A 24,777-nucleotide genomic window follows, 5' to 3' on the forward strand; every position below is an offset into this window, starting at 1 on the left:
AACATTGTACTCTTCTATCTCCAGCAGTTTCATAGAGAATGAATGGAATGGCACGTGACAGTAATGTGATCAGATGAGTCCACGAAGAGACCATGATTGACATCTAGCATACAGCATGCTCAATGGTGCAGCCTCAAACAAAACTAATTTAGGGCAACAGAATAGGATTGTAATGCTGCTGGAGCAATGGGAAAATCCTCCATTGTTTCAAGTTTCAAATATATAGTTTTGTGGGAAAAGATTAAGTACAACTTGAACTTAAATTTCCATGAATTAAAAAAAAAATGCTATAAGATGGAGCCTAGCTATAGTGGGTGTAGAACTATTGCATCTGCGTCCTGGCGCCTGATGGGGCCCAAAAGGCCCCTTAGATATGTAGGAACGGAAGACACCAGAGTTATAAATGCGGTTGCTGTTAATGTAGTCATTCCATATATTGTAATGTTACTAATTTACATTAAAACTGCAGTCCATTCTGCAGGCAGTATGTTATAGAGCAGGAGGAGCTGAGCAGATTGATATATAGTGTTATGGGAAAAGATTCAGTATAACATGTTTTATTGATCTAAACCTTTGCTCAGTCTGGGCTTAGGAGTCCTTGACAGTCTAGCCTACATAAGTTTACATACAAAGATAGCGGTCACTCTCTGATTAGGACTGCAGACTGGCCCCAGGTCCAGATGCAGCTAGTACCTACAGTATTCACCCAGTGTAGCTATGCTCTCCCTGCCTTATAGCACCACCTTAATTCATGGAGATGGGACAGTCATGTGTGAAATTAACAGTTTATGTATCTACACTGTTTACCTTGGAAATGGTTCCATGACCAAGTATATCATCTGGTGATGTTGGCTCCTCAATCCATAGGGGTTTGAACAAAGCTAATTCTTTTACCCAGGAAATCGCTTCATTTACATCCCATCTCTGGTTTGCATCAAGCATCTTAGGCAAGGTAAAAACAGAAGTTGTCAATTTTCTTTTTTTCACTGTTTAAAGGGGTTATCCAAGAGTGAGTCAGACTTCCCAGAGTGGCCAACCCGCCGTAGAGATCATACTTATCTGGTTCTCACCACTGCGTTTGGCGACTGATGCTCCCAGGATGGTTCTTCCTCTGTTTCCCGTGCTGAGATCAACATCCATCAATGGGGGGCAGGTTGATTTGCTACCCTCGCGTCACGCTGAACCCAGCGGTAGGGGCCAGGTAAGTATGACTGTGGGTTTGCAACTCTGGGAGGTCTGCCTTTCTCTTGGATAACCTTGGATAGCCCATTAATGTTGTTTAACTTCAGCAAATGGAATTTTTCATGTAGACAAAGTTAATACAGGGCGCTTACTAATGTATTGTGATTGTCCATACTTCCTACTTTGATGGCTTGATTCATTTTTCCATTAAGCTGGGACCGCAGGAGTGTGCATAGGCCTGCACTTTTTTCTATAGTGTACAAGCACGGCCACTGCTGCTGGACTGCGGGGTGGTCGTAGCCATGGAAGCGAGAAGTGTTTAATGTGATGGAAAAATGAATCCAGACAGCAAAGGAGGCAATATGGATAATCACAATACATTAGTAAGTGCCTTGTATTAACTTTCTCTACATGATAAAGGCCATTTGCTGAAGTGAGACAACCCCTTTAAGTACTTATTGACATGGTTGAATCATTTCACACTATTGGGAATTTCTGTTTAAAGGTATTTTCTGGCCCCCACCATCAGTATTTGATCTGCGAGGTCCAACACCCCACACCTTTGCCAATCAGCTGTTCTGCAGTAGCTGCCCCCATTTACTACATTGGGAGCAGCACTATAATTTCCAGCTCCATCCTGTCCAGGGGCAGAGTGGGAACTTAAAATGGCCCTGGAAAATATACTAAAAGTGGCCCTGCTTTGTAGTTGGGTCCAAATTGATGGAAGGCAGGGTCAGCAATGTGTGGCACATTATACAACCCCAACAGAGACAAATACCACAATCCATCATAAAATACTGCCAGCAGCACAAAAGACATCCCCAAAAACTTCCACTGGCCGGCTGTGAGGAGGGTTCAGGCGGCCCACCGGGAAATTTCCCTGTAAGGTCTATGGCCAATCCACCCCCGACTACACACAACAGACTTAGGCCTCATGCACACGGCCGTTGTTTTGGTCCGCATCTGAGCCGCAGTTTTGGTGGGTCGGATGCGGACTCATTCACTTCAAGATGCGGACAGCTCTCCGCGTGCTGTCCGCAACCGTTGCTCCGTTCCGTGCCCACGCAATAAAAATATAGCATGTCCTATTCTTGTCCGTTTTGCGGACAAGATTAGGCATTCTACAATGGGCCGCCCGTTCTGTTCCGCAAATTGCGGAAGGCACACGGGCGGCTTCCGTTTTTTTGCGGTTCCACTGGAACTATTGTATAACAGCTGATATAAATGGCCTATCCTGAGGATAGACCATTCGAAATGGACTGGAAAAGAATAGTGAGTTTAGATTTATTTTTTGATGGTTGCTACTTTTTTGCTTTGTACACCCACATGCCAGCAGGGGTGGATTCAGAGCGGACATAGATATCTATAACAACACCTTGTTTACTTGTTCATACCAGTTTATTGTCAGGTCCGATCATGTCCCGGATAAGCTTGCATCTTCTAATGTCATCTTGTAAATCAGCCCCAACTTTTACTTTAAATCTGAGGATGGACACACCATGTACGTGATTTGAAACCAATGGACACAGGGGACTAGTGCATCAATTGAGCTTGTTTAACACACACATAAAGTGTTTCCTGTTCTCCTAAACCCTGATAATTACGTGGAAATGTAAACAATAATCTGTGTTGCTTTTCTAATATTGCCTAATCCTGGCAAACAATGCTGAGAGTAAATGGCAAACACATTTACTGTAATCAAATAAGATTAAAAATTCTTACCACATTATACTTGTATTCAAATAATACTGAATGATCTTTAATTATATATATTTAAAGGTTTGCCCAAGTTGTTTTATTACAGAGCTTTCCTGCTGGGAGCCAGTTAAAATAATGAAAATAAAATTCCTTTCCTTTGATTGGCTGCAGCGTTATGTCACCACTGCAGCCAAAGAAATACTTCATGGTTGCACCCCATGGAAGAGGACAGAGTGACAGCGCTGGGCAGTGGCATACATAGAGAAGTAAGGGTCCCATAGCAAGGTTCAAACCAGGCCCCCCACACAGAACAGAAGGGTTTCCGCCTAAACCCCTTTCAATGACTCTTGGGCCATTTTTTCCACTGCCTCGTTTGCTAAAACTTGTTTCTTTAGAGCAGGGGTGGGGAACCTTTTTGCTGCCGAGGGCCATTTGGATATTTGTAACATCATTCAGGGGCCATACATAATTCTCAACTTAAAAACTTGACTGCTATATTTGGTCAAACATATAAGTGACTTAGGAGTAAGTTACATAAATTGCGCTTCAATTAAAAAAATCCCCCAGCCTACATCAGCCTCAGATCAGACCCTCCCCAGCCTTAGATCAGACCCCCAGCCTCAGATCACACCCCCATCAGACTTCCCAACCTCTGATCACACCCCCATCAGACCCTCCCTAGCCTCAGATCAGCCCCCCAGCCTCAGATCAGACCTGCATCAGAACTCCCATCCTCAGATCAGGTCCCCCCAGCCTCAGATCAGACCCCATCAGACCACCCCAGCCTCAGATCAGCCCCTATCAGACCCCCATCCTCAGGTCAGACCCCCCAGCCTCAGATCAGCCCCCATCAGACCAACCCAGCTTCAGAATCAGACCACCCAGCCTCAGATCAGCCCCCATCAGACCTTAGATGATCCTAACTGGGCCCCCTCTTGCCCTGGGCCCCATAGCAGTCGCATGGTCTGCTGCTATGGCAGTTACATTCCTGGAGCTGGATCAGAGTGGGCTTGGAAAGGTAAATTAAGTTTTTTTATTATTATTTTACCAATTTGGATGACCCATTTAAGAATTAGGCTTGAAAGTGTAGATTTAAATATGCCCACAATATGTTTGGGTATTTCTTTAAGTAGGCTTTCATGACTGCAATATGAAAGCCTGATGACAACGTGCCACACAGTTTATAATAAAATGCTTATAAAAATCCAGTTTTTTGTTTACACTGTAATCAGGGAAGCCTCACTACTGCCTATCAGGACCTATCACACAGTCATGTCACAATTTATCAGTTCATTGATTCTATAATGTAAAAAATCTGAAGATGAGGAGGACGGAGGAAAATGTAGTAGCAAGGATCAGCCCTAGACACCAAGAAACTAAGCAGCCTCTCCATCAAGTTAATTAAAATATGGCGTTTCTTGCATTTAAATTTTAGGAATATCAGAGCCAGACAAGGCAGCCAATTTTCATACCAAGTTTGTCTCCTTTTTATGTTTATCTGTTAGTTATTAAGATGTGACCCTTGGTTTTAGGTTCTTTATTGATGGCTTTTTATTTCTCCAAAAGGAAACATACGAACAGTGGATAAAGACTGAAATAAAATATTTCAAAAGATCCAATCACTTTAGGTGATGTTTAACAAAAAGGAAAAATGTTCCAGTCCATGTAAATGCTCACCTTGTCCAGCCTTCCTTTAGTGCATCAGCACATAACTAGAACATAAGAGTGACAGGAGAATTATTTCAAAAAGTAGCTTCTAAAAGACTAATCTGGAAGCATCAACATTCCCATGGTCATTGAGCAATGACCAAAGATTCACCCAAACCTTTTGAAGCTGTATGTCTGAGTAGCCAAGCCAGGCACAGGATGTAGTATATGCTGGGTATCCATTCTTTAACATGTGTTCCTCTACGAATTAAACACAGCTATTTGTTATTACACAGAGAACATGCATTCCTAGATTGTGTTGCACTGTTTTATCCTACAGCACTGTAGATATACACTCTGTTAACATGCTGTATAGAGATGGCCTTGCGGTTCGCCTGGCGGTCGGTTCGCGGAAAACTTTGCTCGTTCGCGATTTGCCGAACATGCGAACATATGGCGATATTCGCGCCCGCCATATTCTTTTACATTGTGAAGAACTTTGACCCATGACACATCCATCAGGTGGTACAGGACAGCCAATTGAAAAGTTTCAGCACATGGACATACCCCGTACCTTATAAATAGACCCGATCTGGCCGCCATTTTACATTCTGTCTTTTGCCAGTGTAGGGAGAGGTTGCTGTGTGGAGCAGGGACAGACTGTTAGGGACAAAAACGCTAGCTAATAGGGCCACAAAAGTCCTTTTCAGGACTGGTATAGGTGTGCTATTGATAGGTGTGCAGTACAGAGGGGTGCGATATACTTATAATATACTTTTTAACATGGAAAGCATATTATAGTGGATTTGTATTGTGCAGCAGTTGTGTGCGGGTCTGCAGCCACACAGAGTGACACACGCAATTAGAAAAAATAATTATAACTGGTGTGATATACCAGTCGCCCCCCAAAAAAACTGATAGAAGCAGGGGTGTTCTATACCAATAATATACTTTCTATATAGTGCATTTGGGTACAGCAGCATTTGTTTGCGGTTTTGCTGTGTTCCCTCTGCTACACACAGTGACAACCGGTATTGGAAAAAATAATTAGAACTGGTGTGCGCATGCGCGTACGCGAAAATTATATTGCCGATATTTTGCATTTAAAAAAATAATGAATGGAGATCGCAAATTCGAATAATACATCTGGTATGTCACTGTCCATGTTGTGGGAGCTGAAGGTTTTTCAGGTTCGCCTGCCATTAAAATGAATGGGACCCGCCGCGAACTTGCAGTTCGCGAACATTTGATTGCATTTGCGCGATCTCGTTCGCGAACCGTCCCGACAGATGTTCGTCCATCACTAATGCTGTATATTATGTACTACCATACTGCTGAGATATAGTCTTAAAGGGGTATTCCAGGACTTTAAAAAGGTTCTCCATGAATTGTTTAAAATGGCCACCAGCAACCTGTTCTAGAATGTGACCAGGACTGGCCACCACTTTGCAGGGTCTCACTACACAATACACTGCTCTACAGTGATAAAATGAATCTCTGTAGAAATGGAGTTTATAAGGAAACATGAAGTACAGAGAGGAGGGTGGGGGTAATGAGCAGCAGCACTTGTATGCAGCCTCCATTACCATAGCCCCACATGACCACAGTCTGTCCTGTCCATCCTCTCTGTACTTCATGTCTCCTCAAGAACTCCATTCCTATAGAGATTTAGCTAAAGATCAGCTGTATTCAGGATCATAATCCCTGACAAGTAGAGCAGAGAGGAGACATGTCCTCTTGTGTAATTAGGACAGGTTTTGTGTGTACTAATAGGACAGCGGCCATTTTGTTTCTCCTGATGATTGCTCCCTAGACAAAACGAGCCTTTATAACTAATGAAGTGTATTTGGGAATCTATTTATAATAAAGTAATATTTAAGTATTTTCATTTTCTTAAATTCTGGAGAACCCCTTTAACTTGCTAATATCTGAGATTGGTGCTAGTTTTCTAGGTTGTCATGCTTGTGGTTACTGGACAAGTACAACAAAAGGCCCACTTGTCAAGGATATCAGCTAAACAATAGGCAAGTGGTATCCACTCAGCAGCTGGATATGTCCAACGTATAGCAGGGTTGGAGTTTAGAAAAGAAGGGGGCAGTGGAGATCACTTTTTTAATTTTCACCTCTTGTTTCTTGTCTTTGTTTTCCATTTTGAAGAATTTCTGGAAGATAAAATTGCAAATTAAACTTTCAAAGAAGGCAAAGGGTAATGATTTTTTATTTTCAGGTATAAGAATGAGGCTTACCAAGTGCTTGTGCTTCAGTCAATGCATCCGTTATATATCTAAAATCAATACAGCACACCAACTGTTCTGGAGTCTGCCAAGAAGAATGGACAATAGATGACACTATTAGCATGCACTTAAAGGCAGTGACTAAATTGCGTCATGTAACAAACCAACCACTTGCATTGTGGATACATAGTAATGGCCAGCTCACTTCTCTGCTGTCCTCTCCATGTATAGCTGTAGTTTTTGCTAAATTAGCCCACACAATAATAAACTTTCCAACGTTATCTCTTCTACTTACAGTACCCCAGCTCCGGGTACTTTTTAAATTGTTTTGCTCTGTAATACTATTTAATGTTACTTAATGTAATTTTATGTGTTTATATGGTATATTGTAATGTACCCAGCATAGCTTGGTATGGATGAGACAGAGTTAACCACCCTGACTCTGTAGTATAGTCAGTTTGCAGAGGAAGAGAGAGGGGCTGCTTTATGTACTCTAATCTACTGAGTGAAAGTCCATTTCTACGGTACTACAGAAAGATAGAGGGATAACGGAAAGAGCCAAGGAGGTCTAGACTCTGCATGTCCAAGCATTGAAGTCAGCCAGTGTTTGCTGATCAAAGCTATAGACGTTACTGCTGTGAGAGGGACATTGTTTAGTCACCCTTCACACTGGGACATGACCTGGCCAGTCGTAGGATAAACCCTGAATCCTTCAGTTGGAAATTACAGTCAGAATTGCAAGAGTAATATTGCCAGCCAGGAAGAGACTTTGGGAAGATAGAGAGGAAAGAGTACTACGTTCCCCATCCTTGCTCAAATCCATAAATTGCTATCTGGGGAGATTTGCACTGTGAATTCTTGGAACTGTTTTTGGATGCCGTCGGATGTACTACAACTCCCATTCTGCAGTTTAGTAAAGAGGAACGTTTGTGTTCTACATCTGGCCTGGTTACTGACTCATGCACCATACGCTGGCCCTGCACCCTACACCTCCAGCCTTGCAGAAAACCTATAACATCAAGAGCACCCAAACTACTATCAGGCAGGAGCCCCAACATCAGGGTGTGCCCGGAGGGAAGAAAAGGTGCACCCTCCTAACACTGCTCTGGCCCTAGGAAACATTGGTGTGAGGATTGCGACTGTAAATGACTATTACATCCAGAGCCACTACTACTCCTGTCCTCTGCTGTGCTCCTCCAGGGCTGCAGCATAAAGAGTACAAAATAACCTTCATTTTCTCTTGCTACAACTTAATTATGAATGAACTATAGATGATGGGTAGAACTAACAGTTATCAAAGGGTCTGTCCTCAGGATAGGTCATCAATATCAGACTGGTGGGGGTCTGACATCCTGTAGCCCCACTATGAGCTGTTTTGGGAAGCACCAGCATTGGAAATTGTACAGTGAATGGAAGGCTCTCTCCACTGTGTAGTTGTCCATCAGTGCTTGAGCACTGCAGCTGGGCTCCCATTCACTTGAATGGGAGCTGAATGGCAGTACCCTGACGCAGCCACCATACAGTGTGCGGAACTTTGCGCTTCTGGCTCTATCCACTGCACAGCTTCTGGTGCTGGCGGCTGCCCAGATCAGGGGGTTGCTCGGTGTCAGACCCCCACCGATCTCATATTGGTGACCTATCCTGAGAAAATGGTTGGCACTCTGACGTGCAATGGTGCTGAATGATAGGGAAATTTCTGCAAATAATATTTATTTCTTTGTTCCTCAGGACGCCGCGATACAGCCCCACTGCACTTACTGGCCGTGAACAAGGTTCTGGGATAGAACCGAAACGTCGGCTATGTCACTTCTGTTACTGGATGGATTAATAAACTAATCACAATTTTAAAAATATATTTTTCAGGATACTATCGTGAGGATATGTCATCAATGTTTAGGTACCGGAAAACTTTATTAAAGTCACACTATCACGATATGTTTAGCTCCATCTCCCACCAAATATGTGGTTGCAAGTGTGGCTTTTGGCATTCTACAGTTACTTCGACAAGAAGACCTTCCTGCCTTGCTCGGTATCCTTTTGCTCATGACTGCACATTATAGTGGGAGCTGCAGTTAATCATATTGTAATAATGTCACTAAAAAGAGGACCTGGAACCTCTCCCGACATGGCAGTTTTAGCAACAGCTTGCATTCCCCATGTAATAACAATTCCGCATCTATTCTTATGACTAATGTGCAATTCCTTGATTAGTCTTGCTAGAAGTTATAGATTTATTACTAGCAGTTTGCAATGAAGGTCCAGATGGGAGTTACCAGCTGGGTCTGTTTCCCTGCATAGTCTGACACTATTCAATCAGTGTTGACAGTGCAAGACTGTGCAGAGACAAATTCCCTTATGGTATCACCCAGCTGGACCATCTTTTCAAAGTGCTAGCAATTCATTAATAGCTTCATACCTACAGCCATAAGAATTGATGTTCTAGAATCGTTATTACATGGAAATGCAAGTAGTTACTTAAACAGGCATGTCAGGAGTGGTGACAGGTCCTCTTTAAAGAGGACCTTTCATGCGATTCTATTAAGGGAGACCTCCCTGGCTGTGACGCTCTGCGCTGCGATTGGACAGCGCTACAGCCAGGGAGAAAGACGCCCCCGGAGAAAGACTCCTCCTCATTGCTCCGTTGCTCAGTATTAGCATACTGAACGGGAAAAATCCTGCGGGGCACATAGGAGGCATATGTAAAAAATCAAGCAGGGTGGCAGCATCAGCAGGGGGTACCCCGCAAGTACAGATATATATCTCCCTTAATAAAATCGCATGAAAGGTCCTCTTTAAGCTCACTGGGAAGCAGGCAGCCACAATGGTTAGCACAATTACCTTCGGGAATAGGGTGCTGATTTTGAATCCAGCAAAAAGCTACGCCAGTATTCCATTTTCATGATCCCACTAATCTTTTGGGTTCTTTTGTGTCCTCCCAGACTCCAAAAATATACTTAAGGTTGTGTCTCCGAGTCAGACCCTTTCATATTTACAGTCATGAGAAAAAAAATGATACCCTCTATTGTTCTACATATCAGGACATAATAAAAAAAACATCTGGTCCTTAGAAAGTCCTTAAGGGGTTGTGTCATCTTATACATTGGGGGCATATCGCTGATAGGTGTCAGTCCCACCTCTGAGACCCGCACCTATCTCTAAGGCCTCATGCACACGGCCGTTGTGTGTTTTGGGGTCAGCAAATTGCGGATCCGCAAAACACGGATGGCGTTTGTGCGCGTTCCGCAATTTGCGGAACGGCGCGGACAGCCATTAATATAACTGCCTATTCTTGTCCGCCAAACGGACAAGAATAGGACAGGTTTAATTTTTTTTTTTTTGCGGACCACGGAACGGAGCAACGGTTGCGGAAAGCACACAGAGTGCTGTCCGCATCTTTTGCTGCCCCATTGAGGTGAATGGGTCCGCATCCGAGCCCCGCAAATACTGCGGCTCGGATGCGGACCAAAACAACGGTCGTGTGCATGAGGCCTAAAACAAAGCCCACAAAGAGAAGGACAGCAGACCGTGCAGGCCATTTCACTATCAGCACCTGGCTGCTATTTACCCTCTTAATTCCTAAAGAAGCAGTAATGGTGTACTTCATTTTTCACACACAGTTGATGCATTTTGGCCTATTTTTTTTATAAATAAAGACATGGTATAATTTGCCATGTGTTGTTCATCTGAGGTTGTATTTACCTAATTTTAAGACAGATTATTTTTAAGGATGGCTGATAAGTAAAACCATAAAATTGAAAGGGGATGTTTTTCTCATGACTATATACGTTCCAGGTGTGCCCTTACCTTAGGTACCAGCTGAGACGATGACTAACACAGGAATACTGTGGTACTAGTGGTGGTGTCGGTAAAGACTTTACTACCAGAATTGGTACTGTTTGGCATATAAATCCTTAAAATATTACCACTAAGGTAGTAGTTTGAAAAAAAATGTAAAAACTCACCATATCAACTAACAGCTTCCAAAGAGGCTACAATATAAAATGTTAATTAGTATTAATACCAAGTAAATGTATTCCTTGACTTAAACCATATTTAATAACATACTGCGAATGATAAGGACTGAAAGAGCATCAATAAGAATTTGCATTCAAGTAAGAAGTATTTTGTGTACAGCATCATTTACCTTCTTTATTTTTTGAACATTTAAAGGGGTTGTCTGATTCCTTTTTTTAAATGTATGTGTTTATAATTAGGAAATCATGGGGGGCGTGGCCTGCGCGTTGATGGCGGCGGCTGCTTGAGACTGTAGCTCCGCTTCCCGCATATCCACAGCGGCTCAAATATTACTTCTGAGGGGTCCTGGCACATACTACGCTCACCTACCTGGTTCCCAGAATGGGGAAGATTAGAAAGAAGCAGGCGCCGAAGAAAATGACAGAGTTCTTCCCCAGAACGCCACCGTCAAGCGCCGGACCTGAGGGATCTCCCGCCTCTTCTCCCCGGCTCCCTGCGACTCCTGCTCCCTCCCCTGCAGCATGTGGAGGCCCATCGCTTCTCCTTTCTGCTGAAGCTGGGGTTCTCCCGATTACAGAGGACACACTGCGTACATTACTGGATTCCTTGAGATCCTCGCTGAAAGCGGACATCTCCAGCATGATTAAAGATCTGCAGCGTGATATACAGGGAGTAGGTGACAGAGTCACCCACGTGGAAAACAAAATGGCTGAATATGCTATGTCACACAACTCTCTGATCGATGCGCATGAAGCGCTGGAAGAGGATGTGGCGGCCATAAAAGAAAAGATCCAAGATATGGAAGATTGCCATAGGCGCAATAATGTGCGCATTAGAGGAATCCCGGAGACGGTAGGCCCAGCAGAGCTGGAGTTTTATTTGCAAACCCTGCTTAAAGAAGCCGTGCCTGAATTATCGGAGCGAGACTTGCTGATTGATAGAATTCACCGTATCCCTAAGCCAAAGGGACTAGATCCTTCTCTCACGCGTGACGTTATAGCGCGAATTCATTTTTATCATGCCAAGGATCACTTTCTCCGAAACCTGCGGCAAAATCCGACACCAACTGAAACTTTTAAGGACATTAAAGTGTTCGCAGACCTGTCCGCAGCCACGCTAGCGAAGAGGAAGGAGTTTGCGCAATTTACACGTACCCTTCGCGACAAGAACGTCCGTTATCGTTGGGGCTTCCCTGTAAAGCTACTGATCTCGGTCAAGGGGCAGATGACCGCCTGCAACACTCCACAGGATGCCTCTGTCCTTCTACATAAGATGGGCCTGCTTTCAATCGGAGAAAATTCCAGTTCTGCAGAAGACCGTGGAAATAAGTCGGCAAGAATTGCGCCAGAATGGGAACAAACATGATTTCCAGGACTCCCTCACCTACTTTATCCTTCTGGATGTGCGGGATGGGAGATACGTAAGAACTTATCTCTTTTCTTCCCCCATTAGGTCTGCTCTCCTGGTATTAGGGTGGTGGTCACCCCCTAAGCAGACCCCCTTTTTAGACTCTAGAATCCTGCTCATTGCAGTTTTAGGATGTCTAACCACTGTTTTCTTTCCGTTTTTTTTTTTGCTAATGTTATGTTGTTTTTTGTTGTCCCAATTTGCTTGTGCTCTGATATGTGGCCCACATATTTTGGTCTCTACCTCAACCTCATAATGCCCTTTATGTTCACACCTAGGTCGTTATGCATTTTCTTATGGCGGGGCTGAAATTTTATTCTAACAATGTTCACGGTCTGAACTCCCCATTTCGCCGCTCCCAGTTGTGGCGGGATCTGCTCCGCAGCAAATGTGATGTGGCTTTCATCCAAGAGACGCATTTGGTGGGAGCAGATCAGCACAGATGTACTCATCGATTGTATCCGCATATTTTTCACTCTCCTGCTGCCCAAAGACGTAGAGCTGGCACTCTCATATGTATAAGGGGCTCGGTTGCGTTTACATTACACCAATGCATCACAGATAAGGAAGGAAGATATGTTATCCTGATATGTTCACTTGAAGGTAAATTATGTACGATGGTTTCGGTTTATGCACCAAATGTCAGACAGATCTCCTTTTTCAACAGATTACATAAGAAAATCTTAAAGGTAGCGAAAGGTGCTATTATAATGGGGGGGGACTTTAACGTCCCAATTGATGTGGGGATGGACTGTCTCACTCATGCTGAGCCTCGACGGAAGGGCCTAAAAGAAGCTCTAAAAAACACTTCTTTGCATGACATCTGGCGGTACCAGCATGGGGGAGAGAGAGATTTTACGCACATTTCTTCCGCGCATCACACACAGTCCCAGATTGATTACTTCCTGGTCTCTAGGGATATTTTGCAAGGGGTACTTAGGACGGACATTCTGCTAGCCACTTGGTCGGATCATGCCCCTATAGCAATGGAACTTAATATGGGCTTGCCCTCTCAATCACCCCCAAATTGGAGGCTGAATCAGTACTTGCTCAAAAGTGCTAAGAGATTAGAAGAATTCCGCGCTAGTCTGAAGGAGTTCTTCCTTCTGAATAGCACCCCTGATATTTCGACATCTACCCTATGGTTGGCTCACAAGGCCTATATGAGAGGTATATTCTTGCAGGCAGCCTCTCGTTTGAAAAAAGCTAGAGATCGGCAGCTTAATGAGGCGTTATCAGAGCTGGAGTCAGCACACCAACGATACAAGGATAATCCCTCTTCAGGTCACCTTTTGGAACTGCAGAATGTCCGTTCTAAGCTGAGGGCGCATCTCTTATATCATCATGAGCGAGTAATCAGCAGACTGAAGATGTCTCACTATCATATGGGAGATAGGGCAGGTTCCCTGTTAGCTAATAGACTTAAGAAAAGGGCGGCTAACTCCAGAATAGAGAAAATGCATTATAATGGATCTGTTCTCACACATCCGCAAGAAATCACTAATGCCATAGCTTCATATTATGCGAAACTTTATAATTTGAAGGAAGATGCTGCAACCCCTCAACCAACAGAAGCGTCCATTGCAGATTTTCTAGGGCACCTAAAACTCCCCACGCTGTCAGATGCACAATTAACTACTCTCAACTTGCCAATTGCGGAAGCAGAGGTACAAGCAGCTCTAAAAACTACCCCTGCGGGGAAAGCACCAGGGCCGGACGGCTTTATTGTGGCATATTACAAAGAGTTTCTGCCCCAGCTCCTCCCCAATTTGTGCTCGATATATAATACCTTTTTCCAAACAGGGGTTATTCCAGCAGAAATGCTTTCAGCCACGGTGGTAACCATCCCGAAGCCGGGCAAGACCCCGGATGCGCCTGCCAATTTCCGCCCCATATGCCTGCTTAATGCGGATTTAAAATTATACGCAAAAATATTGGCCACTAGGATTAATCAGTTTTTGCCAGAACTAGTAAATCCAGACCAGGTTGGGTTTGTGCCTGGAAGGCAGTGCAGGGATGGCACTAGACGCATGCTTGATCTTATCCAGATTGCAGGGAAGTCCAGGTCCCCCACAATGTTTATTTCCCTAGATGCAGAAAAAGCATTTGACAGGGTGCATTGGGGGTACCTGGACCGGGTGCTTCAGACCTTTGGTTTCTATGGTAATATTAGGGCTGGTGTAATGGGGCTATATACAACCCCCTCGGCTACTGTTCTTGCCTCAGGTTATATGTCTAGATCTTTTAAGATAACCAATGGGACCAGACAGGGGTGTCCATTATCGCCGTTGATTTTTGCGTTGATAATGGAACCTCTGGCTGCTAGGATTCGGGCATGTCACAGCATACAGGGAATTACAGCGGGAGATACTTCCCATGTGATTGGATTATATGCTGATGATGTTGTATTAACATTATCGAACCCTGAAAGCTCCTTAATAGCACTACATCAAATACTGCAGCAATTTTCAAATAGTTCTTATTATAAACTAAATAAGAGCAAAACCAAGGTTTTAGATCTCCACTTACCTGTAGCCACAATAGATAGGTTAAAGCAAATATACCCCTTTCAATGGTCAGATCGGTCCATTCCATATTTAGGGATAGAGTTAGCACGAAGCTCGGCTGAGACAGTTTCCATTAACTTTAATCGCCTAAGAAAAGACCTACAAGGTGACTATTCTCGTATGGCGCAGGTTCAGTTATCCTGGGTGGCGAGAATCAATGCTGCAAAAATGTTATCCTTACCAAAAGCACTCTATTATTTCAGATGTCTCCCATTGCAAGTTCCTAAAAAATTAATAACCACGCTACAAAAAGATCTCTTGGCGTTTATTTGGCAGAATAAGCACCCTAGAATCCCGAAGGCTTCCTTGTATCCTTCGGTTAGAGCTGGGGGACTTGGGGTACCAGATTTGTATAAGTATTATTTGGCCTCCTTGGCGGAACAGACGCTGGAGTGGTGGTCTCCTTTCGCTCCCCATAGGTGGCTTGAGATAGAAAGTGCGTTTGTTAAAAAGCATTCACTCCCAGCCATCCTAGCAGCTCATGAATTGGGGAGACTTTGCTATGAGGTTCCTCTCCCTACAATGCGAGCGTCTCTTTTCATATGGTCATATTTGAGAAATATAAAGAAGTGGTTCACAGTGCCAAAAGACAGCATTCCACTCATAGCACTTGATCACCATATTTCTGATATGAACCTAATAGCGTGGGTAGATAAAGGATTGGATAAGCTGGGGGGTCTTTATACAATCTCTGGCCTAAAAGATTTCCAGTCCCTGCATGACACCTACTTCATCCCTAATACCCTTCTTTACCAGTATCTACAGATACGTCACTTGTTAAATAACTCCCCATTAACCCAACCTCACTCCTGTAAGAGTCCTTTGCAGCCCTATGTTGCATCACCCCTGCAATTTAGAGCGAAGATTTCTGATGTATACTTAAACTTATTATTAGACCAAGATAGTGGGAAACAATCTTTTATGTTAAGATGGGAACAAGAGCTGGGTGCCGAGTTTTCCATGAGCCAGTGGAGGGAAGCAATGTCATGGTCCTACAGGTGCACTAAATGTCTAAATCATATAGAGCAGGCCAGGAAAATACAACTCAGGTGGTACTTGACCCCAAATAGACTAGCCCACTGTTCACCTGGCTACTCCCCATTATCTTGGAGGAAGTGTGGGTCAGTTGGTACTCCCTTACATATGTGGTGGGAATGCCCTTACACCCGAAAATTTTGGCACGCGATGGAAGCTTTAGTCCGGCAGGTCACGGATTCAACAATCAATTTGACCCCTGCTCTTTCCATTTTGGGAATAGGCTTAGAAGTCATTCCTTTCAAGATGAGATGGGTAACGGCCCATTTGATAAGCGCAGCACGGAATGTAATAGCGAGGAGGTGGAAATTACCTTGTACTCCGACAACATCGGAAGTGGTTGAGTCCGTTAATCATCACATGCATTGCGAACTAATGTTTGCTTCCTCTTCTTCCATACGCATTCGATGTCTTAATAACTGGATGCTATGGTTATCTAGTCCCTATGCTGATCCTTTGCCGGAATGTCTTTGGTGACTCGGGTACATTTGGTGGTTTCGGGGCGGGTCTGAGGAGGGCGAGGTTTGAGTCATAGGTGGGGATTTGCATATAAAGCTACAACACTTACCTCAACATGGGCAAGATTAATGTGGGATTTGTTGGGACCTCTTTTTTGTTTTTGTTTTCTGTTATGTACTTTATGTATGTTTTCTCTCTGAAAAATGTACTTTGATGTGTTTCACACTGTGATATTATGCCGTGATGGGCATGCATGTACTGTATTATGCAAAGTACTCAATAAAAAATTATTGAAGATAATTAGGAAATCATCGTTTTCTAATATACATGTATTTAAAGTTCTGCTCATATAGCATTCTTATACCAGTTCAGTAGCCCATCTACACAGTACAATGATATATTCCTCTGTAATGCTTCCATGGAGTATTTGAACAGGACAGAACATGGCATCAGTCATGTGACCCACGGCATTCAGTTAACAACATGGTAACTGTTACAATGAGCATGTGGATGAGCTGTGTTTAAGACAATATCTAAGTGGCCCCTCTGGTCTTCACCCTTTAACCTCTATACAGGCACCTGGACTCCACTGCAGGGGAACCACCAGGCCACTACCTCTTGCAGTAATCTCTGTTCAGTAGACTGCTGAACCATGGGGTCAAGAGACATTGGCAAAACACTGAGGGCTTAGGCAAAACCATAGTCAGGGACAAGCCAAGGTCAGGGCAGGCAGAGGTTGTGCCATCCAAAACCAGCCTGAGGGTCAGGGTAGGCAGCTCTGGTTCAGTACTGAGATCAGGCAGAGGTCTGGTCAGGCAGTGAAAGGTCACATCCAGGGACAGGCAGAAGTCGCTACATGGGAGGATGAACTAGACAAGTAGTGCTCAGGCACCCTTCTACAGGGGAAGGTTTCTTATCGGGGTTGTGTATAATAGGTCATTCTCAGGATAGGCTATCAATATCAGATCAGCGGGGGTCCATCGCCTGACACCCCCACCGATCACAGAGAATGTAATGGCTGCCAGAAACTGACAGACACGAGAAGCTGCTGTATATGGACACAGACATGATGAGGTGTGGCTGTAATTCAATACCAGGGGTCACATGATGCCATATTTAGTCCATTAAAAGGGCATTCCGGATGTAGAAAGTTATCTCCTATGCACAGGATGGGGGATAACTATTACATCGGTAGGGGTCCTACCACTGGGACTCCCACTGATCACCAGAAAGGAGACACTGATCACAAGAAAGGGAAATGAATGGAGCTGTGAGTCAAGCATGCGTACAAGCCACTCTATTCTTCTCTATGGGAGTTCCATAGACATGAATGGAGTGCCAGTGCACATGCTCAACTTGCCTCTCTGTTCGGTTCTGGGGACTCTTTGAAGTTAGGGTCCTCAATCTTGTGATCAGTGGGGGCCCCATAAAAGTTATTCCCTATCCTCTGGATAGGGGATAACTTGCTACAACTGGAATTCCCCTTTAAATTAGCCTATGGGAAACATTACAATGAACTAATATTTGGGCTACCATTCAACTTTCTCGATATTGGCCTACTGCACTGATATAAAAAAGGTATGGGAACTGAATTTAAAATATAGGTATATTACATAAGAATATGATTTCCTAATCTATAAATAATTAAACCAAACAACCCCTTTTAAGTGAAACTTTACCTTTTGATTCATATTGTCTATACAGTCAACTAATGCAAAATGTAGCATCCTTGTAATAAGTATAGTTTTTTTCTGCATGATTTTCTCAGTTTGTTCTTAAAGGGATTCTGTCACCTCTTTTTACCCTATAGAGATGCGGACATGCACGGCTAGATGTCCGCTAGCATGTCCGCAATATACCTGTCCCATATCTCTGAGTGGTTTTATTGAGTGTAAAAAATATTTTACCGTATTTATCGGCGTATAACACGCACTGGCGTATAACACGCACCCTTCATTTTAAGGGAAATTTCAGGAAAAAAAATTAAATTTCAAATTGTACTGCTATGGGGTGGGGGGATCTGTGGATGGAACTGTTATGGGGGGGGGATCTGTGGATGACACTGCTATATGTCATCCACAGATCCCCCTCATAACAGTGTCCATTTCAAATTGTACTGCTATGGGGTGGGGGGATCTGTGGATGGAACTGTTATGGGGGGGATCTGTGGATGACACTGCTATATGTCATCCACAGATCCCCCTCATAACAGTGTCCCCCAATACACCGGGCCTCTGCTCACCGAAGTATTTATAAACGTGAATCCTTATCCTGTTATTAAGCTGCCCTCTCCCATGTTCCCATGTCCCCCCTGTATCCCCACAGCACTTACGATTCACACGCTTCCATAGCAGGCAGGGCGGATGGCAGCAGTAACGTCACTCACTGACGTCGCGCGTCTGCTCCGCCTGCTTCATTCATAAAGGGGGCGGAGCAGGCGCTCAACGTCAGTGAGTGACGTTACTGCTGCCGTCCGCTCTGCCTGCTATGGAAGCTTGAGTAAGTGCTATGGGGATACAGGGGGGACATGGGAACATGGGAGAGGGCAGATTAATAACAGGATAAGGATTCACATTTATAAATACTTTGGTGAGCGGCGGGGCCCGGTGTAAGAGTACAGTGACTGCACCGGGCCCCGCCCCTAGTTACGAACTCCAGCCCCTCCTCTCTCCCGGCTCATACAGCGCAATGAATATCGGCGTATAACACGCATACATGATTTGCCCCCTATTTTCAGGGGGAAAAAGTGCGTGTTATACGCCGATAAATACGGTATATATACACCCTGTACAGAATTATTAGGCAAATGAGTATTTTGACCACATCATCCTCTTTATGCATGTTGTCTTACTCCAAGCTGTATAGGCTCGAAAGCCTACTACCAATTAAGCATATTAGGTGATGTGCATCTCTGTAATGAGAAGGGGTGTGGTCTAATGACATCAACACCCTATATCAGGTGTGCATAATTATTAGGCAACTTCCTTTCCTTTGGCAAAATGGGTCAAAAGAAGGACTTCACAGGCTCAGAAAAGTCAAAAATAGTGAGATATCTTGCAGAGGGATGCAGCACTCTTAAAATTGCAAAGCTTCTGAAGCGTGATCATCGAACAATCAAGCGTTTCATTCAAAATAGTCAACAGGGTCGCAAGAAGCGTGTGGAAAAACCAAGGCGCAAAATAACTGCCCATGAACTGAGAAAAGTCAAGCGTGCAGCTGCCAAGATGCCACTTGCCACCAGTTTGGCCATATTTCAGAGCTGCAACATCACTGGAGTGCCCAAAAGCACAAGGTGTGCAATACTCAGAGACATGGCCAAGGTAAGAAAGGCTGAAAGACGACCACCACTGAACAAGACACACAAGCTGAAACGTCAAGACTGGGCCAAGAAATATCTCAAGACTGATTTTTCTAAGGTTTTATGGACTGATGAAATGAGAGAGAGTCTTGATGGGCCAGATGGATGGGCCCGTGGCTGGATTGGTAAAGGGCAGAGAGCTCCAGTCCGACTCAGACGCCAGCAAGGTGGAGGTGGAGTACTGGTTTGGGCTGGTATCATCAAAGATGAGCTTGTGGGGCCTTTTCGGGTTGAGGATGGAGTCAAGCTCAACTCCCAGTCCTACTGACAGTTTCTGGAAGACACCTTCTTCAAGCAGTGGTACAGGAAGAAGTCTGCATCCTTCAAAAAAAACATGATTTTCATGCAGGACAATGCTCCATCACACGCGTCCAAGTACTCCACAGCGTGGCTGGCAAGAAAGGGTATAAAAGAAGAAAATCTAATGACATGGCCTCCTTGTTCACCTGATCTGAACCCCATTGAGAACCTGTGGTCCATCATCAAATGTGAGATTTACAAGGAGGGAAAACAGTACACCTCTCTGAACAGTGTCTGGGAGGCTGTGGTTGCTGCTGCACGCAATGTTGATGGTGAACAGATCAAAACACTGACAGAATCCATGGATGGCAGGCTTTTGAGTGTCCTTGCAAAGAAAGGTGGCTATATTGGTCACTGATTTGTTTTTGTTTTGTTTTTGAATGTCAGAAATGTATATTTGTGAATGTTGAGATGTTATATTGGTTTCACTGGTAAAAATAAATAATTTAAATGGGTATATATTTGTTTTTTGTTAAGTTGCCTAATAATTATGCACAGTAATAGTCACCTGCACACACAGATATCCCCCTAAAATAGCTAAAACTAAAAACAAACTAAAAACGACTTCCAAAAATATTCAGCTTTGATATTAATGAGTTTTTTGGGTTCATTGAGAACATGGTTGTTGTTCAATAATAAAATTAATCCTCAAAAATACAACTTGCCTAATAATTCTGCACTCCCTGTATGTAAATCAGCCTGGTAAGGTGCCCAAGGGGCTGTACTAACCATTCTGGAGCCCCCCTGTGAAGGAACCCAGCACCGCCTGTTTCCATGAATCTCCTCCTTGCTCACAAAGTTAGATCGCCGTAATCTCGCGATGCGCAGTGCCGGCATAGTGTTCCTTCCCTGTGCTGGCATCAGCCTCAGGGAAGGAACTGCGCATGCGCAAGCTCGCGCACCGCGAGATTATGGCGATCTGACTTTGTGAGCAAGGAGGAGATTCAAGGATACAGGCGGTGCTGGGCTCCTTCACAGGCGGGCGTGGCTGGGCTCCAGAACGGTTAGTGCAGCCCCTTAGGCTCCTTACCAGGCTGATTTACATATATATAAAATCATTTTTTACACTCAATAAAACCACTCAGAGATATGGGACAGGTATATTGCGGACATGCTAGTGGCGATCTAGCCGTGCATGTCCGCAGCTCTATAGGGTAAAAAGGTGACAGAATCCCTTTAATCTCTGATGTGCAGAAAAATAATGTGCAGAAAATGCAAACAAATTTTACTATAATCATACTTATGTTGCTTGTGTGGATTCACTAGAAAATTTTGATTGTTGAATTTGGAAATGCATATCAAATACCTCATTTTGGTTTTTTTCTGAGTTAATGGCAAATCGTGATGTTTATCACATACCAATTAGATAGACCTACAAGTTATCCACATACAGCTTTGGCCACTCCAAGAACTAAATAAGGACATACAGTGACAAGCCATAACATTAAAAGGGTTATCCGAGAGTATAAAAATGTCCCCCAATATGCCGGACCCCCCACATTGAATATACTTACCCGGGTCCCCGCTCCTGGTCCCCGCAACGCCACAGCTGCTTCTCCCTGTGCTCAGATGAAAACATCCGGTGTCGAGGGGGGAAGCATCCAATGGCAGACTGGGATGAGCCTCTCTAGTATTATTTACAATCTTTTGGACTAATAATTTTTTTTATATAGTAAAAGACCTAATAGATCTCTTTAAAACTATCAGTTGTGCTGCATTCCTTTTCTTCAGTGATTAATCATATGGCTCAATAATCTTCACAGCGCTCCTATTGTGGCAATGGGCTATGGCAGGCTGATTTCTGCGCGCTGCTATCGGCCTTCTTTACATCTCTGCCCCTTGCTACTTATGGGTTTCAGTCACCTCTTATAATCCCTAGAATGCTACACTTCTGTTTAGTAAAATTCCTCAAACTCTGCACCGCGACATGTTTCGCCAGCTACACTGGTGTCTTCAGGAGAACAGGCAGTAACTGTTTGGGATGAGCGGGACGGAGCTTTTAATGCCTCTAAGTCTGACGTCATCTGATGAATGTCCTATTCTTTTGGATGTTCTTTTGATATGTCAAGCACTATTTTAATATCGGGTTCTCCATTGGTACATATGTTTCGCTAATCCTCCTCCCTCTATTGATGACATACTCACCTTCTGTACCTCCCATCTCTCACTGAGCATTGCGCATGTCTTTGGACTTAAAAATTGTCCGTCTCCCTGGTTTGACTGCGCATGTCTTCAGACTTAGATATTCTCCGTGTCTCTCATATATCTGCACATGTCTGGGGACTGTGACACAGTGAGGGGTTGTGTCTGGCAAGGCAGGTATTTTCCTCCCAGCATGTGCGGCTGGGCTGGTTTCCAGCCAGGTGAGGTCAAATCAATGCCAGTCCAGGTTTTGGCAGCACCTGGCTGTCCTTAAATAGGCAGCTGGGCTCAGCAAAGATGTCTCTGTTTTCGGGATCTGAGGCTTTGTGCCGTGCTGGAGGGCTGAGAGCTGCATGCTGGGGAAACAGGCCCCCTAAAGCCTGCTGTGGACTACTGGAGGCAGAACTGCCAGCAAGGTGACTTGTGTTATATGCAGGCCTTTTTTTCTGGCGGAACGTGGCGGAACGGGGCGCTGTCAGAAGGGGGGCGCCGGCAGGGCACAGCAGGAGATGAGCGCTGCGCTTCCATTGTGGAAGCGCTCACTCATCTCCAAAGTCATCTCATCTGTATCGCCGTCCTCAGGACAGCAATAGAAATGTCTGTAATGCGGCAGGGCAGGGAGAGGTGTGTCCCCTCCCTGTTCCTCTGATAGGCTGCCGGCCTAGTGCTGGCAGCCTATCAGAGGCCGGTGCAGGCGGCGCGATGACGTCATCGTGCCGCCTGAGCCAGCGAGGGACACAGGCCGGAAGAGGCCTGCATTGCATCCTGGAGGAGGTAAGTATAAGTTTATTTTTATTTTTTTATACAAACCGGATTCCAAAAAAGTTGGGACACTAAACAAATTGTGAATAAAAACTGAATGCAATGATGTGGAGATGGCAAATGTCAATATTTTATTTGTAATAGAACGTAGATGACAGATCAAACGTTTAATCCGAGTAAATGTATCATTTTAAAGGAAAAATACGTTGATTCCAATTTTCACGGTGTCAACAAATCCCCAAAAAGTTGGGACAAGTAGCAATAAGAGGCTGGAAAAAGTAAATTTGAGCATAACGAAGAGCTGGAAGACCAATTAACACTAATTAGGTCAATTGGCAACATGATTGGGTATAAAAAGAGCTTCTCAGAGTGGCAGTGTCTCTCAGAAGCCAAGATGGGTAGAGGATCACCAATTCCCACAATGTTGTGCAGAAAGATAGTGGAACAATATCAGAAAGGTGTTACCCAGCGAAAAATTGCAAAGACTTTGCATCTATCATCATCAACTGTGCATAACATCATCCGAAGATTCAGAGAATCTGGTACAATCTCTGTGCGTAAGGGTCAAGGCCGTAAAACCATACTAGATGCCCGTGATCTCCGGGCCTTTAAACGACACTGCACCACAAACAGGAATGCTACTGTAAAGGAAATCACAGAATGGGCTCAGGAATACTTCCAGAAACCAGTGTCAGTGAACACAATCCACCGTGCCATCCGCCGTTGCCAGCTGAAACTCTACAGTGCAAAGAAGAAGCCATTTCTAAGCAAGATCCACAAGCTCAGGCGTTTTCACTGGGCCAGGGATCATTTAAAATGGAGTGTGGCAAAATGGAAGACTGTTCTGTGGTCAGACGAGTCACGATTCGAAGTTCTTTTTGGAAATCTGGGACGCCATGTCATCCGGACCAAAGAGGACAAGGACAACCCAAGTTGTTATCAACGCTCAGTTCAGAAGCCTGCATCTCTGATGATATGGGTTTGCATGAGTACGTGTGGCATGGGCAGCTTGCATGTCTGGAAAGGCACCATCAATGCAGAAAAATATATTCAGGTTCTAGAACAACATATGCTCCCATCCAGACGTCATCTCTTTCAGGGAAGACCCTGCATTTTTCAACAAGATAATGCCAGACCACATTCTGCATCAATCACAACATTATGGCTGCATAGGAGAAGGATCCGGGTACTGAAATGGCCAGTCTGCAGTCCAGATCTTTCACCTATAGAAAACATTTGGCGCATCATAAAGAGGAAGGTGCAACAAAGAAGGCCCAAGACGATTGAACAGTTAGAGGCCTGTATTAGACAAGAATGGGAGAGCATTCCTATTTCTAAACTTGAGAAACTGGTCTCCTCGGTCCCCAGACGTCTGTTGAGTGTTGTAAGAAGAAGGGGAGATGCCACACAGTGGTGAAAATGGCCTTGTCCCAACTTTTTGGGGATTTGTTGACACCATGAAATTCTGATTCAACATATTTTCCCCTTAAAATGGTACATTTTCTCAGTTTAAACTTTTGTTCCGTGATTTATGTTCTATTCTGAATAAAATATTAGAAGTTGGCACCTCCACATCATTGCATTCAGTTTTTATTCACGATTTGTATAGTGTCCCAACTTTTTTGGAATCCAGTTTGTATGTAAAAATGACAATCCTGGCACATAAGGGGGGCTGCTGGGCTGGCACAGACATAAGGGGGGCTGCTGGGCTGGCACAGACATAAGGGGGTCTGCTGGCACATAAGGGGGGATACTGGATACTGGCACATAAGGGGGGCTTCTGGCACATAAGGGGGGCTACTGGCTACTGGCACATAAGGGGGGCTGCTGGCACAGACATAAGGGGCGCTGCTGGCACATAAGGGGGCTACTGGCACATAAGGGGGGCTGCTGGCACAGACATAAGGGGGGCTGCTGGGCTGGAACAGACATAAGGGGGGCTTCTGGCACAGACAGGGGGGCTTCTGGCACAGACAGGGGGGCTGCTGGCACAGACATAAGGGGAGCTGCT

At 44.4% G+C, this 24,777-nt stretch overlaps 1 protein-coding gene across 2 annotated transcripts in view; it reads right to left on the bottom strand.

Annotated features, from left to right (window-relative positions):
* The window catches only part of ENOSF1 (enolase superfamily member 1), a 66,767-nt gene that overhangs the window by 13,082 nt on the left and 28,908 nt on the right, over positions 1-24,777 (bottom strand). For both annotated transcript variants that reach the window (XM_040431792.1, XM_040431793.1), the window contains exons 5-11: positions 10,724-10,750; positions 6,774-6,846; positions 6,651-6,689; positions 4,706-4,788; positions 4,558-4,592; positions 2,577-2,664; positions 808-942 (exon numbers count right to left, since the gene is read on the bottom strand). In XM_040431792.1, the coding sequence (XP_040287726.1) occupies positions 808-942; positions 2,577-2,664; positions 4,558-4,592; positions 4,706-4,788; positions 6,651-6,689; positions 6,774-6,846; positions 10,724-10,750 (480 nt within the window). The remainder of the gene's footprint in view (positions 1-807; positions 943-2,576; positions 2,665-4,557; positions 4,593-4,705; positions 4,789-6,650; positions 6,690-6,773; positions 6,847-10,723; positions 10,751-24,777) is intronic.

The sequence above is a fragment of the Bufo bufo genome, chromosome 5, assembly GCF_905171765.1.
Source record: "Bufo bufo chromosome 5, aBufBuf1.1, whole genome shotgun sequence".
Lineage (NCBI taxonomy): Eukaryota > Metazoa > Chordata > Amphibia > Anura > Bufonidae > Bufo > Bufo bufo.